This window comes from Rhinopithecus roxellana, chromosome 2 (assembly GCF_007565055.1).
Source record: "Rhinopithecus roxellana isolate Shanxi Qingling chromosome 2, ASM756505v1, whole genome shotgun sequence".
Lineage (NCBI taxonomy): Eukaryota > Metazoa > Chordata > Mammalia > Primates > Cercopithecidae > Rhinopithecus > Rhinopithecus roxellana.
In genome coordinates, this window is record NC_044550.1 from 34,632,449 (window position 1) to 34,648,218 (window position 15,770).

General features: G+C 40.7%; 1 protein-coding gene across 2 annotated transcripts in view; it reads right to left on the reverse strand.

The window, feature by feature from the left end:
• ANXA3 (annexin A3) overlaps positions 1 to 15,770 on the reverse strand; it is a 100,232-nt gene that overhangs the window by 13,568 nt on the left and 70,894 nt on the right. For both annotated transcript variants that reach the window (XM_010384573.2, XM_030915547.1), the window contains 5 exons: positions 13,233 to 13,323; positions 6,616 to 6,695; positions 2,249 to 2,305; positions 1,799 to 1,892; positions 284 to 379 (listed from right to left, as the gene is read on the reverse strand). In XM_010384573.2, the coding sequence (XP_010382875.1) occupies positions 284 to 379; positions 1,799 to 1,892; positions 2,249 to 2,305; positions 6,616 to 6,695; positions 13,233 to 13,323 (418 nt within the window). The remainder of the gene's footprint in view (positions 1 to 283; positions 380 to 1,798; positions 1,893 to 2,248; positions 2,306 to 6,615; positions 6,696 to 13,232; positions 13,324 to 15,770) is intronic.

Here is a 15,770-nt window from a genome sequence, read left to right on the forward strand (position 1 = left end):
GAGGCTGCAGTGAGCTGAGATCACACCATTGTACTCCAGCCTGGGTGACAGAGTGAGATCCTGTTTCAAAAAAGAAAAAAAAAAAGACTTAAAAAAATAACTTCTTCATGCATTTATTTAACAATATTTGTTGAGTGGACTGTGTGTATCCTGGACCATGATGGGGGCTGTAGGGAGCATAAAAAGATGGATCAGTCAGGATTCTTGCCCAAAAGGAGCAGGCCTTGTCACTGAGTTAAAACAAGTACAAAGTAACTTAGTTTACTAGCACTCGAAGGCTTACCTATGGCCAAAAGTAAGTCTTCAAAATGCCCAGATAATTCTCCTTTTATGCTGTCCACAATGTCCTTTTGGCTGATATTTCTGTATTCATCAAATGCTAAAAGGAAGCACCATAAAATTATTTAAAGCAACCCAGTTGAGCACATTTGAATATATTCTAGTTTTTTATTTGATATGTATAAGATCAAGTAGCAAGCTAAAAAACTCCCTCTTTAAACCATGAAAATTTGGGTACAAAAGTTTTTGTTTTTCTTTTGTTCCTTTTTAAGGAAATCATCTACAATAAACCCCAAACATCCCTAGATAATTTTCTTCAATGATCTCTCTTTCTCTTTTCCCTTCTCTCAAGCAGTAAGCATTTCAAATAGCCTAAATAGTTAAATAATAAATACTTTATCTAGTAAGGTGGGCTATTTTACATTTTATTTATAGCAGCACCTGGGAAATGATACTATAATCACTAGTCAAATATGTTTTCTCTGGTGAAGAAATCTCAACTCTGAAGACTTCTTTGCACTGAATAAATCATTTCCTAAGGCGGCATGGCCTACTTCACACCTCCCAGAAGGCATCTGAATTTCTTGATCTGTATTTGCCCCTGTACATATGTCACCAAGTATACAGGCATATTTTTTAGCCAAGTACATTTTTCCCCAATATATTTTTTAAAAAAGAAATTTTGGAGAGAGACCTAGGGTTATCTGGTTTTTGTTTTTCAAACAAAGACATGAATAAAGCAACTATCACTTACTGTTGTCATTATTTTATAAACAAATGTGATTTTAATGCAAAAGTTAAGAAAGAACAATTTCAGAATTTCAAAGTCACAGTAATATCCTTATGTTTACTCATCGTTCCGTCAACTCAGCATAAGCTTGCTGTGTGGCTGTTCTGTAAACTAGCACCTGGAAGCCACAGTCAGAAGATGTTCACAGTAAATGGAGGTTTAGTTTTCTAGGTGCTGTTGCTTCCAGAACAGCTCTAGAGGTGCCATGAGTGAGAGTGTGGGTGACCACAATTCCATATAATAGCTGGTCTGACGATAAGAGTCGATCCATTCTACCATTTACCTTCATATCAGAAATAGCTGAAGGTTAATCAGTATTGATGTGTCAACAGAGACTCACTTGCAGTGTCTGGCTTTTCTGGAAGTGGCTAACTAGAGAGAACTGTTAGGTGGAGTGGAAGCAGTTGGGCTTCTCCATCCCACAGGAACAAGCCTTTCTACTCTCACCCTAGAGGTGGCCTCTTTTCTTCTTCCGGTCACCTCCCTCCCCCATCTATTACCTGGTACTCACTAGGTAATCTACTCAGCCTCTACGGAAAAACAAAAGTGTAGTGTCAGTACTTCCTTGAGTTACAATACAGCTTCCCCATTTTGTTTCCTGAAGTGTGAACAAATAAACTGGAACAGACTGCAATTTTAAACTTCGTTTTTCTAGATCTTTGTATACTAAATGCAAAAACATTTGTAAAAACAACACACAACACGAAGGATTGTAATGTGAGTTCGTACTTAGTTTTAGTTGAGGAAAGCTCCTTAAACACAGGATCTCAGTGAATTTGTCTTCATCCGTGCCCCATCTGTTCTCACCAGCTTTATAGAGAATCTATTCGCAAGAGAATGTTATTGGAGACACAATTATTTTCTTTTTTTGAGAGGTGACATGAGAAGAACGCGAGCTGTATTTTCGAGGTCAGTGCAATCATCTATTATCAAAGTCTCTCACTTTCAGCAGACTAGAAATCAATAATTGGGCTGGCAGGAGCTAAGGAGAATGATAACTACCCCTGGGGCAGGCAAAAAGTTAGGGTTGGTATCCTCAAGCCTCAGGCTTCTCTTTCAAACAGAAAAAAAAAAAAAAGCCCCCCCCGTTGGTCTATTTTTCTCCTTTTTTCACATAAATGCAAAGGCAGCCACATAGGAGAATAGGTAAAGGAAATGTTTTCCTGCTTTGTTACTGACCTGGGCATCTTTTTTGGCCAGATGCTCATCCACTTTCAGACTTTCATCTCTTCTGCCCTAAACAGGGATGACGAAAACAAGGGCCATCCTTTAAAGACAGAAGATTCTAACACACGGTAACTCAACCAGCAAGGGATCTTAGCGGTTTTTCTTCAAGGCAGGACAGGTTGCACAGAAAAATCAGGTACTCTGGGCTCCAGTTCTGTTTCTGCCATTGACTAGTCATGAAATTTTTAGCAAATCACACAATTTTATGGGCCTCAGTTCCCTCCTCTGATAATTCATATATATATATATATATGAATCTTATACATACATTCATACATATATTCATATATACATACATTCATATATACATATATTCATATATACATACATTCATGTATATTCATACATATATTCATATATACATACATTCATATATATTCATATATACATACATTCATATATATTCATATATACATATATTCACATATATATATATATTTAGAGACAGGACCTTGCTCTCTGTCAGCCAGGCTACAGTGTAGTGCTGCAAATGTAGCTCACTGTAACCTTGAACTCCAAGGCTCCAGCTCTCTTCCCGCTTCAGCCTACTGAGTAGCTAATATGACTACAGGTGCACACCACCACACACAGCTAATTTTAAAATTTTTTTTAGAGATGGGAATCTCGCTATGTTGCCCAGGTTGGTCTCAAACTCCTGGCCTCAAGCTGTCCCCCGACCTCAGCCTCCCAAATCTCTGGGAATACAAGTGTGGGCCACTGTGCCCAACCCAACACAGAGGTCTTACGTGGAAGACAAGACAAGGTACAAACTGGGAGAACATATTTGTTTTTTTTTGTTTTTTTTTTTTTTGAGACGGAGTCTCACTCTGTCGCCCAGGCTGGAGTGCAGTGGCCAGATCACAGCTCACTGCAAGCTCCGCCTCCCGGGTGTACGCCATTCTCCTGCCTCAGCCTCCTGAGTAGCTGGGAGTACAGGCACCCGCCATCTCACCCGGCTAGTTTTTTGTATTTTTTAGTAGAGACGGGGTTTCACCGTGTTAGCCAGGATGGTCTCGATCTCCTGACCTCGTGATCCGCCCGTCTTGGCCTCCCAAAGTGCTGGGATTACAGGCTTGAGCCACCGCGCCCGGCCGAGAACATATTTGTAACATGTATCCGATAAAGAACTTGTATCCAAAAGACATAAAGAACTCTTAAAACTCAATATGAAAATAACAACCCAATTTAAAAATGGTTGAAAGATCTCAATAGGCATCTCACCAAAGAAGACACAGAGGTGGCACATGAAAAGACTCTCGACATTGTATGTCATTAGAGAATTACAAATCAAAACAATAAGATGCCACTACACAACCTATTAGAAGGGCTCAAATCCAAAACACTGACAACACCAAATACTGGTGAGAATGTGGAACAACAGGAACTTTCATTCACTGCTGATATGAAAGCAAAATGGTACAGACACCTTGTAAGACAGCTCCGCAGTTTTTCTATAAAGCTAAATATCTCTTACTATATGATCAAGCAATTGCACCCCTTGGTACTTAACCAAAGGAATTGAAAACATGTCCACACAAAAACCTCCACATGAATGTTTACAGAAGTTTTATTTACAATTGCCAAAACTTGGAAGCAACCAAGATGCCTTTCAGCAGGTGAAATAAATATTCTATACAATGGAATATTACTCAGTACTAAAAAGAAATGAGCTATCAAGCCATGAAAAGACATAGAGGAACCTTAAAGGCATATAGCTAAGTGAAAGAAGCCAGCCTGAAATGGCTACATACTGTATGATTCCAACTATAGGACATTCTAGAGAGGGCAAAACTATAGAGACAGTAAGATCAGTAGTTGGTGGGGAGGAAGGTATGAACCGGCAGGGCACAGAGGATTTTTAGGACAGTGAAACTACTCTATCATACTGTAATGGTAGACATATGACATTATACATTTATTAAAATCCCTAGAACTAACTATATGACAGAAAGAGTGAACCCTAATGTAAACTACAAACTTCAGTTAATAATAATGTATCAATATTCATTCATCAACTGTAACAAATACACATACTAATGCAAGAATGAGACTTTCTCTCTCTCTCTCTCAAACAACAACAACAACAACAACAACAAAAAACAAAAAACAAAACAAAAAAAGTTAGCTGAGTGTGATGGTGTGCACCTGTGGTCCCAGCTGCTCAGGAGGCTGAAGTGGGAGGACTACCTGGGCCCAGCATGTCAAGACTATAGTGAGCTGAGATCACACCATGGTTCTCCAGCCTGGGCAACAGAGCGAGATCCTATCTCAAAATAATAATAATAATAATAATAATAATAATGGAAAGGAGAGAGTAGAAGAGGGGCATATGGGAGCTCTCTGTACTTTCTGCTCAATTTTTCCATAAATCTGAAGCTCCTCTAAAAAGTAAAGTTTGTTTAAAACAAACAAACAAACAAACCTCAAAGGCCTGGCGCAGTGGCTCATGCCTGTAATCCCAGCCCTTTGGGAGGCTGAAGCGGGTGGATTGATTGAGGTCAGGAGTTTGAGACATCCTAGCCAACATGGTGAAAACCTGTCTCTACCAAAATACAAAAATTAGCCGGGTGTGGTGGCATGCGCCTGTAATCCCAGCCTACCAGGGAAGCTGAGGCAGGAGATTTGCTTGAACCTGGGAGGCAGAGGTTGCAGTGAGCCGACATCGTGCCACTGCACTCCAGTCTGGATGACAGAGTGAGACTCTGCCTCAAAAAAGAAAAAAAAAAAAAGTCCTTAAAGATCCCCAAACCAACTGTAATATTAAAGGTTCTATGGTTTAAGTGATGTTTGTGTGCATGTGTGTGTGTGTGGTGTGTGTGTGTTCACGTACAAATGCTTAAGCACATTATAGAAAGACAGGAGACAGAAACAAAACATGGGATTACCTGAATTATTTGGCAAATTATAGGCAGATGAAACATTTAGCTACAATTGTTTAAAATGAATTTGTTCATATTTTCAAACATTAGGTCCTTGCATGACTGTCTGATTTTTGCCTGGTTTCTTTTCTGTGCTGCTGATACTCTGCTGCTGTTTGCTTTCTTCTTGTTCTCCTTCACTGTACACTCTGCTCCAATGATATAAATGCTGATTATCATTGGGTCTTAATAAAATACTAACAAACCACCACCACCCTGTGTTGATCACTAAGTACTTCACATACTCTCTCTTTCTATTAATCTTCATAACACCCTATGAGTACTTGGCATTATTAGTATTTTAGTTTTACAGATATGAAAATGAATGCTTTAAGACTTAAAGAACTTGTCCAAATATACAAAACTAGTAGACAGCATGAGATTCCAGCCCTGTTTGATGCTAGAACCCTGTGCTAGAGCCCTGCTCTATACTGCCTCCTGTGGGTGGGTGTGCTCATGTCCATACACAAACAGATGTGCACTTATGAATATATACCTCTGAGAGCATATGTTTGCAGCAATGCTTCATAAATTTGGTGTTGTGGGTTCAACCTTCATAAGGTTTTCACATTTAAAGTAATTGAAACCATAATTTAGATAAATCGCTTCCTCGTGGCATAATGTCTCACTTTGACAGGTGCTGTTTCAACCATGAGGCTGAGACCATTTTTGGGATTTTCTCACACTTTAGGTGCTATGTAAATCAGCTGAAAGAAAATTGGTGAGATATGGTTTAAATCACTTTCTCTCTTACACATAGCTATGAATATATCTCATCTTTGACCTTACCATCTTTATGATAAAAGTCATAAGCCTTCTACAAAGGGAAAGCAAGGTGTGGCCTCATTAGGTCACATAATGATTAATAGTTTGGCAGCTTTTCCAAGGTGGCAAGGCTGAAGTTGCAGCAATCACTTTCTTTTTTTTTAATCCTGAGACTGATACTCATTTGTTAGTTTAATACCCATCTCTAAAGACAATTCTTCTGTATCATGCTTCCTATTTAATTTAGAAGCTAATAAAAGAAATATTTATTCTTTGGAGTCCAGAAGAAAATAAACCTGTTCTTTAAAATGGAGACACTTACAATGGAAATAAATATTATATGCCAGATGATGTATCAGAATGTCTTCTAATGTCAAAATTGTGAAACCTGACCAAAACACCTCCACTTACTGACTCAAATAAGTTTTCTTTGTTGTTACATCATTATGCATGCTTTTATGATCTTGGTTAAACATTATATTGCTTGGTGGCAATGAAAATGTAAAATGAACAAACCATTTCATAAGGAAAATTGTGAACTAATTGTCTCAGTTTGGTTATTTTTAAACTCCCTAAAAAATTATTATTGAGCATGCAGATTACTGGGGAGTTAAAAAATAAAAAATAAAACCTTACATCTGCCAAAGTCAACAGAGCTTTCCGGAAGTCACCAGATGTTTCCGAACTAATATCATCTCCAAGGCTCTTCTTGTATACTGAAACCAAATCAGAATGAAATTAAGCTTTGACAAACTGAAAAATACGATTATAAAACAGAGAAAAGTTTAAATGCCAACACTAGCAAAGAATGGGTATGTGATAAGATAAATCTTGCCCTTTTATTTAATTTCTTCATGCTCTTCTGTTGTGACATGGTACATTCTTCTTATAACTCTTACTGCACTGTGTTGTGGTAAATGCAAAAGAATAGAAAGAGTTGTCATTCTGGAGCAAATCATGGTTTATTTCATCTGACAATGGCACTAAGAGATGCATAGTGGAAAAGCTGGGGTGGATGAGCTACTAGTTTGCCTTTCAATTTCCATTCTGACCATCTTCCATACTAAGAGAACCCTAACCTTAAGCAAGATACAATGCCACACAGCTTAAAAACTATATTCTCAGCTTTCCTCTTAGCTAGTGCAGTTCTATAACTTAGTTCTTCACAATGAAATGAAGGCAGACAAATATGACTTTGCTGGGAAATCTCCTTAAAGGGATGGGGCCATGTTCATCTTAGTCCTTCCTCCATTTGACTGCCTTACATGTGAACTGATATCTGCATCTTGGGCAGGCATCTTGGACTGTGAAGATAAGGACCACTTCCTAGTGATGGCATAAAAGTAATCAAGAAGAAGCCTGAGTTCCTAAAAGCTTTTAGTAGCTGTCATACTAGTCCTAGAATTGCCAGTGTCTAGACTTCTACATATGATAAAAATAAACTTCTACCTTTTGTAAGCCACTGTAATTTTTCTGTTTTATTGAATCTAACCCTAATCGTAATGAATATAACTAAACTATATTTTTTAGTATCTCCCAAAAGTAAGAAAGCTACCTCAAAACATGCTATTTCCCTTTACAAATGCCAATTGTATATTCATATATTTCAGTACTGACTAGATGTAGCCCCTTTTGCATGGCCTGTGATGTGCGGTGCCCATCAGTCTTAAATCTCTGTCTGCCCCATCCATGGGGTGGTGATTCTCTTGGAGCCACTATACACCTGGTTGTAGGTGACACCATGTGGCTATTTGAACTCTGTCTGCATCATTCTCAAGAACTCTATAAATTATCCATATTAGGCCGGGCGAGGTGGCTCAAGCCTGTAATCCCAGCACTTTGGGAGGCCGAGATGGGCGGATCACGAGGTCAGGAGATGGAGACCATCCTGGCGAACACGGTGAAACCCCGTCTCTACTAAAAAATACAAAAAACTAGCCGGGCGAGGTGGCGGGTGCCTGTAGTCCCAGCTACTCGGGAGGCTGAGGCAGGAGAATGGCGTGAACCCGGGAGGCGGAGCTTGCAGTGAGCTGAGATCTGGCCACTGCACTCCAGCCTGGGCGACAGAGCGAGACTCCATCTCAAAAAAAAAAAAAAAAAAAAAAAAAAAACACAACAAATATCCATATTAGCCATGAGAATTCTCATCTATTTAAATCATGAAGACAATTATAGAAAGTGTATGAGATTATCCAATAGCAAGAACTGCATTGAGATGGAACTTACCACCCCTTCAGCAGGATTTTAGTAAGTCTCCCTTTTTATGAAATCTGTAATTTTTCTTTTTTTTTTTTTTTTTTTTTTTTTTTTTTTTTTTTTTTTTTTTTTTTGAGACAGAGTCTTGCTCTGTCGCACCGGGCTGGAAGTGCAGTGGCCGGATCTTAGCTCACTGCAGCTCCGCCTCCCGGGTTCACGCCATTCTCCCTGCCTCAGCCTCCCGAGTAGCTGGGAACTACATGCGCCCGCCACCGTCGCCCGGCTAGTGGTTTTATTTTTAGTAGAGACGGGGTTTTCACCGTGTTAGCCAGGAGTGGTTCTCGATCTCCTGACCTCGTGAATCCGCCCGTCTCGGCCTCCCCAAAGTGCTGGGAGTACAGCTTGAGCCACCGCGGCCCGGCCGAAATTCTTAATTGTTCAAAGCAATTCATATAAGCAAAATCCACCAAAAACGTAATTAATTTTCTAAATAATAAGATTTAGTAGGCATCATTAAAACCTGATGGTTGTGATAGTGTTACATCTTATCCTTCATGCCTGGTTAGATAATAAACTTTAAATTTGGAAAATATCAAGTAAAGAATGAAGCTTCATTTGTTTAGAACTTGGGGAAGTATTTTATAATTTTGGAATTATTTAAGATGAGACTCTATAAGTCATTTCACCCCAGCCTCTCCTTTAACATGAAATATTTTGGTGGGAAATGAGACTAAAATATTATTTCAATCTATAGTTGACAACTACTGTGTGCATTTGAGGCAACAGTAGAGTATAAAATTAGAGTATTTTAACAGTACAGGTGTCTGGACTAGAACTTTGAGTCCCTGATACCTGTTTCAGTGTTCCCTCACACACCATTGACTTTAGAATACTGAAAAAAGTTAAGAATTTAGATCTCTATTTATTTAGACCCTATTGTGCCACTGTACTGGATAAGCTATACAAGACGTCTGATCCCTTTATGAGGGCCAACTTGATCGTGACTTCCTGAACCCATTGTATCTTCTGTCTTAGAGAATGAGTGACACAAAAAAGGAGACAAAGACATCAGAATAATAAAGAACTGAAAGACTCCTAGAAATAATGAAGAAAACAGTAGCCAAGAATAACCAAAAACTATGCACAAATATTTATAAGCCTTGGGGAGACAAACACCATGTGGTAAGGGAGGGGATGTTACTTGCTGGTGTCAAGAACATGAGAAGCAAAAAGGAAGAGGAACAGTTACTGTCATGGAAAACATTAGCACGGGAAGCAATGGATGCCTGCGGCCGAGAGACTGACAACATAACTGGGTCCCTCGGGTAGTGCTGTGACTTGAATCTCTGTAAAGCTTGGCTATGCATGATTGAGACAATTTCCTTCTCGATCTTCTTGTGTATCATTAATCTCTAGTAACCAAGGTAACCTTGATGCAGTTGTATCCCTTGTAGCCTCAGAGAGCATTACTCACATAGAAATTGAGGCTCTGGTAACTTTGTGCTATTATCATTTGTCATATCTGCACAACACTATCCTGAATGCTAAAAGTTTCACTTGGCTCTTAAGACCTTAACCTCAATTTTGAGGACACTCATTTAATAAATATTTGCACTTATCTCCCCCACTGTTCTTAGAACTGAGGATACGGTAGTGAACAACATAGACAAAAATCTTCATCCTCATAAAGCTTACATCCTGGAAGTGTTTGTACCTAAATGCTGGGCTCCAGGGATCTGTCACAGGGCAGGTCCACTAGGGGAGCAGCGACTCTTCTTTTTTTTTTTTTTTTTTTTTTGACGGAGTCTTGCTCTGTCGCCCAGGCTGGAGTGCAGTGGCCAGATCTCAGCTCACTGCAAGCTCCGCCTCCCAGGTTTACGCCATTCTCTCGCCTCAGCCTCCCAAGTAGCTGGGATTACAGGCGCCCGCCATCTCGCCCGGCTAATTTTTTTGTGTTTTTTTAGTAGAGACGGGGTTTCACCGTGTTAGCCAGGATGGTCTCGATCTCCTGACCTCGTGATCCGCCCGTCTCGGCCTCCCAAAGTGCTGGGATTACAGGCTTGAGCCACCGCGCCCGGCCTGAGCAGCGACTCTTCTAAGAAACACCAGAAAATACCAAGCCAACTTCGGATACAGTGGCTGGCTCTGATGATGGGTTTTGTAAAATATGTAAACCTTGTTGAACTGAAATATTTTAAACACCTACAACATACCCTTTGTGCATTAATGATTAAGCAGTTCTCTTGTCTACTTCTTTCTGTTCCCACTCCCTTTTAGGTTCTACCAGTAGTGGGGAGTAGAGGGGGACTGGAAGGCAGGAGGTGGAAAGAAGTGCAAGATATTTGATGGCTATTCATATCAGTGTCAACCCAGTGAAGGCCGTTCACCCTGACAGCAGCAACTGGCTCTAGGTTCCTAGAACAAGTCACTTTCATCCCCCATGGAGGTACCGGCTCCAGCCAGATGGAGCCCTCTTTCCAGAGGTCTGAACTCCTGCTCCTTAAGCCTCTGCTCTGAGCCCCTGAGGTACCAACATCAGCCAGGTATATATATCCCTCTTCTAACTTCCAGTTTCTGACAAACTCAACCTCTTTCTTCTGTTGTCTCAGGTCTGGGGGATTATACTCTGCATGAATCCCTTCGTTCCCTTTTTCCTTTTTTAGTCCTCTGAAAGGTATTCAGCAATTCTTTTTTTTTTTTTCCAAGACAGTGTCTCACTCTGTCACCCAGGCTGGAGTGCAGTGGCATGATCAAGGCTCTACTGGGGCCTCAATCTCTTAGACTCAAGTGATCCTCCCACTTCAGCCTCCTGAGGAGCTGGGACTGTAGGCGTGCACCACCACACCCGGCTAATTTTTGGTATTTTTTGTAGAGATGGGGTTTTGTCATGTTGCCTGGGCTGGTCTTAAACTCCTTGGCTCACGTGATCTGCCCACCTCAGTCCCCCAAAATGCTGGGATTATAGGTGTGAGCCACTGTGCTCAGCTTAAGCAATTCTTTTGAGACAGAATCTCACTCTGTTGCCCAGGCTGTAGTGCAGTGGTGCAATCTCGGCTCACTGTAACCACTGTCTCCTGGGTTCAAGCAATTCTCTTGCCTCAGCCCCCTTAGTAGCTGGGACTACAGGTGCGTGCCACCACACCCGTTTAATTTTTTTTGTATGTTTTAGTAGAGATGGGATTTCACCATATTGGCCAGAATAGTCTCAAACTCCTGACCTTGTGATCTGCCGGCCTCAGCCTCTTAAAGTGCTGGGATTACAGGCATGAGCCACCGCGCCACACCCTTTAAGCAATTCTTTTTAAAAAATTTTTTATTTTTGAGACAGAGTCTTGCTCTGTTGCCCAGGCTGGAGTGCAGTGGTGCAATCTTGGCTTACTGCAAGCTCCGCTTCCAGGGTTCACGCCATTCTCCTGCCTCAGCCTCCGGAGTAGCTGGGACTACAGGCGCCCGCTACCATGCCCGGCTAATTTCTTTCTGTATTGTAGAGATGGGGTTTCACCGCGTTAGCCAGGATGGTTTCAATCTCCTGACCTCGTGATCTGCCTGCCTTGGCCTCCCAAAGTGCTAGGATTACAGGCTTGAGCCACCGCGTCCAGCCAGCAATTCTTGATATTACATTTTATCTGTCAAAATACCTAGTGCTGTTTCTGTTTTTCTGATTAGAACCTAATTAGCACATCAATAACAAAATAGTTACCTGTCTTTGAAGTATTTACCTTCTAACAAGAATTTCTCAAAGCCACCTCTTTAACACCTACCTGAGGACCAATGTGTACTCCTTCTTTGGACCTCTCCCACTGCAAAAGCTCCTATGACACAACTGACCTCCGTGAGACACAAACAGAGAAACTGTGGCTTCCTTAAAGTACTTGGAGAGGGTTCTATGGGGCCGCTGAATAGTAAAGAATTGGGCTGGTCTTATTCCTGATTCCTGGGAGGTAAACTCTAAATCCTTTGGGTTTCCCAAGTCATAGGTGTGTCTTTATTACTCATGGTTGGTCTCTTGGACTGCAGCTCAGTTATGCTAACAAGATGACTTAGAATAAAGGCTGGTCACATTAGAAAGATCAAACATATGATTAAAAGGTTGAGGCTTTAAGCCACAATATTAGCCTGATGTCTGGGGAGTGTAAGGGGACTGGAGATTGAGTTCAATCTCATGAGCAATGGTTCAACCAATCATGCTTATATAATGAAACCCCAATAAAAACTAAGGCTACCAATAATCGAGTAAGCTTGTGGGTTGGTAATGATATATCAATGTGTCAGGAGAGTGGAAGCTTCCACTGGACCCTTCCCAATATCTCCCTATGCAGTCTCTGCATTTTATTGGCCCTGATTTGTTTCCTTTATGATACCGCATTTGTCAATATAGCACTTTCTTGAGTTCTGTGTCATTCTGGTGTGCTATTGAACCTGAGAGTAGTGAGAACCCTGAATTTGTAGCCAGTCGGTTAAAAGCATGTGTAGCCTGAAAACACCTGAGCTTGTGGGCTGGTGTCTGAGGTGAAGGTAGTCTTGTGGGGACTGTGACCTTAACCTGTGAAGTCACACTAACCCTGGGTAGTTAAGAGTCAGAATTGCATTGCAGAGACTTTCTAATTTTACACAGCCAGCAGACTATTAGGTCTTTAACTAATTCTATTGAATCCTCATGCTCAACACATCCTCTAAATTAATCTAATTTCCCACACCAAAAATCGTGAATCTAATCTGAGTGATTTTTAACACCTCATAATAAAATATGATTTCAGTCTCTCTTCCATTGATGAAAATGGTTAATTCAATTAATGAGAGATTGCTGAGAGCAAAATCCACTGCAGCTATAATATTATAAATATAAAGCATTAATGCTATTGTTATGTAGCAGTATCTAGCTCAGATCATATTCTAATTTTTCCTGGAAACCCATAGTCTTTAGCTGATTTTAGGATGTATTCTCCTTTCTATAAGTCTTGAAAATGCCTCATGAAGAGATTGGGAGGATTCTGGGAAAAGCAACATTGGCTCGAATATGTGTGAACAGTGGTGAAGGTAAGCAGAAAATAAGATACCTGTATAATAGGCTTGAGAGATCTCCTTCATTTGCCTGCTTGTCCTGGTAGTTAAGATTTCAGTCAAGGCATCTTCATTTGTTCCAGCACCCTAAAAAGGAAAAGAAAATATAATTTTTAGAACACTTAAATAACTTAATCTCATGCCTTTTGGTCTTAATATCTTGTTTTATATAGATGAAATGACATTTTTGAGTAAATCAATACAAGGTTCTCTATTGCTCTAAAGTAGTTTTCTATTTTTCTGTATATTTTAGTATTAACATAAATCATCTGGAATAAAGTGACATCAAATTTTTCACTCTAGTGTAAAATCAATTGAATAATTCTAGAAATATATAGTATAAAAGAAAAAGCCTGTGTCATTCAAGATAAGAAGTGAGAGTCTAACAGGATTAACCCTAGCAACATTCAACATGCCACTATGTTTAGAAAAGGCTCTACAATACTTTTGAATGAGTTCATCCTTGCATCACTGTACTGGGTCTATCAGCATGTATCATCCTTTTCATACAGGGAGCTTTTCAAATCCTCAGTAATGTGCATCATGGGCCCGGCTGGCATGGGGACTAATTACCCGTCAGCCCTGTTTATATCAAGGTCACTGAATTACACTGTGACTTCAAGAAAAGTCATGTACACTAAGACTTGATCGAATAAGGCCAGTGCAGTATATGAACAGAGACTGAATTCTGTCTCTCTGTAGCAGAGATTCCTAGTTTCCCACAGTATCCCTTTTGTCTTTCTTACTTAGTAATAGAACCCCCAGCTTGTAACTTGGTACATAGCTACCCAAATAAAGGCTATGTTTCTCAGCTTCCTTTACAGTGAAATATGTCCACGTAACTACACTCTGACCGATGGGACATAGGCAGAAGTACCATATGCATGCTCAGGGAATATCCTTAGAGTGAGGGAGTGAACCTTTCTTTGTCCTTTACTCTTTTGAGTTGACTGGAATGAAGACATAATGACTGAGTCATGAGCTGCCATCTTTAACCAGGAAGTGAAAACCGTGAGTTAAAGATGGCAGACCCTCAAGATAGTAGGAGCCTGAATCTCTGATAATGGTGGTGCCATCACAGCCTGCTCAGGGCTACTTACTCTAGATTTCTTTTATGTAAAAGAGAAGCTGTTCTAATACTTATTGGTGAATCTAATCCTTACAATTACACCTGCTAAACCCTCCCCATTGGGTAGCCATAGAAAAACAATGCTCAGACTTCATTTCAAGAGAATCAGCTGCAAAGAATGCAGTTGGCTAACAGCCTCCAACTGCCACACCTTTAGATCTACCAGAGTTCACACTGAGGTCATGCCCTCTCCAGGTGGCTGTCAGTCAATGACTGTAAACAGCAGGGGTACTGGATTTGCGCCCAACACAGCACTCCTCCAAAGGGCAGTCTTTGCTCAGGGGCTCCCCAACAGCCTGCCAAGGCTTTCTCGGAGCTTCACCATGCACTGAGGCTCTTCCTAATCTCAGCCTACTTCCTCTCCTCTCTCTCACAGGTGTCAGGCCTGCACTGCAGTCTGAAGGTTCACCCCACCTACCCTGCTCTTCTCCTCTTTATCCTTCACAGGCGTTTCTCACAATAAATCTCTTGTACATCAAATTCCATCTTGCCATCTGTTTCTCAGATGCCCATGTGTCCTCCACGGAAAAGAAGATAACTCCATTGCCTGATGACAAGGCAGAATACGGCTTATGCCTCAGATCTAAGCTCCCTTCTTTTTCCTCTTTCCTATTAATTAATATGTTGAGCACCCACTTCATTTCAGAAGTTGCTCTAGGAACAGAAGATATAGGCCAAGACCAATGAGGTTCCCTGCCATGGTGGAGGTTTGCCTTTTAGTTAGATGAAAAAAGGTAATAAACAAATGGATTTTAAAAACAGACAAGGCCAGGTGCAGTGGCTTACACCTGTAATCCCAGTACTTTGAGAGGCCGAGGCGGGAGGATTGCTTGAACTCAGGAGTTTGAGACCAGCCTGAGCAACATAGCAAGACTCTGTCTCTACAAAAAAATTTTTTTAATCAGCCAGGTGTGGCAGTGTGTGCCTACAGTCCCAGCTGCTCAGGAGGCTGAAGTTGGAGTATTGCTTGCCCGGGAGGTTGAGGCTGCAGTGAGCCATAATTGCACCACTGTACTAGAGCCTGAGCAATGAAGCAAGACCTTGTCTCAAAAACAAATAAATAGACAAGATACTTTTAGGCAGTAATAAGTGCAGGTAAGAAAATATATTTGAGTGAATTAATGGAAAATGTCTGGAGGAAAAGCATTCCAGATGGAAGAAACATCATGTATAAATGTCTCAAAACAAGAATAAGCTTATGATGTTCAAGGAGCAGAGAAAAGGTCAGTGTAGCTACATCATTAATGGGTGAGTAGGAGGGGGTATGACGGTCAGTTTTATGCACCAGCTTGGCCAGGCTATAATGCCACTTATTCAATCAAACACTAACTTATGTGTTGCCGTGAAGGTATTTTGTAGCAGTTTATTATTGATTCACTTTAAGTAAGGGAGATTACCTTTCTTG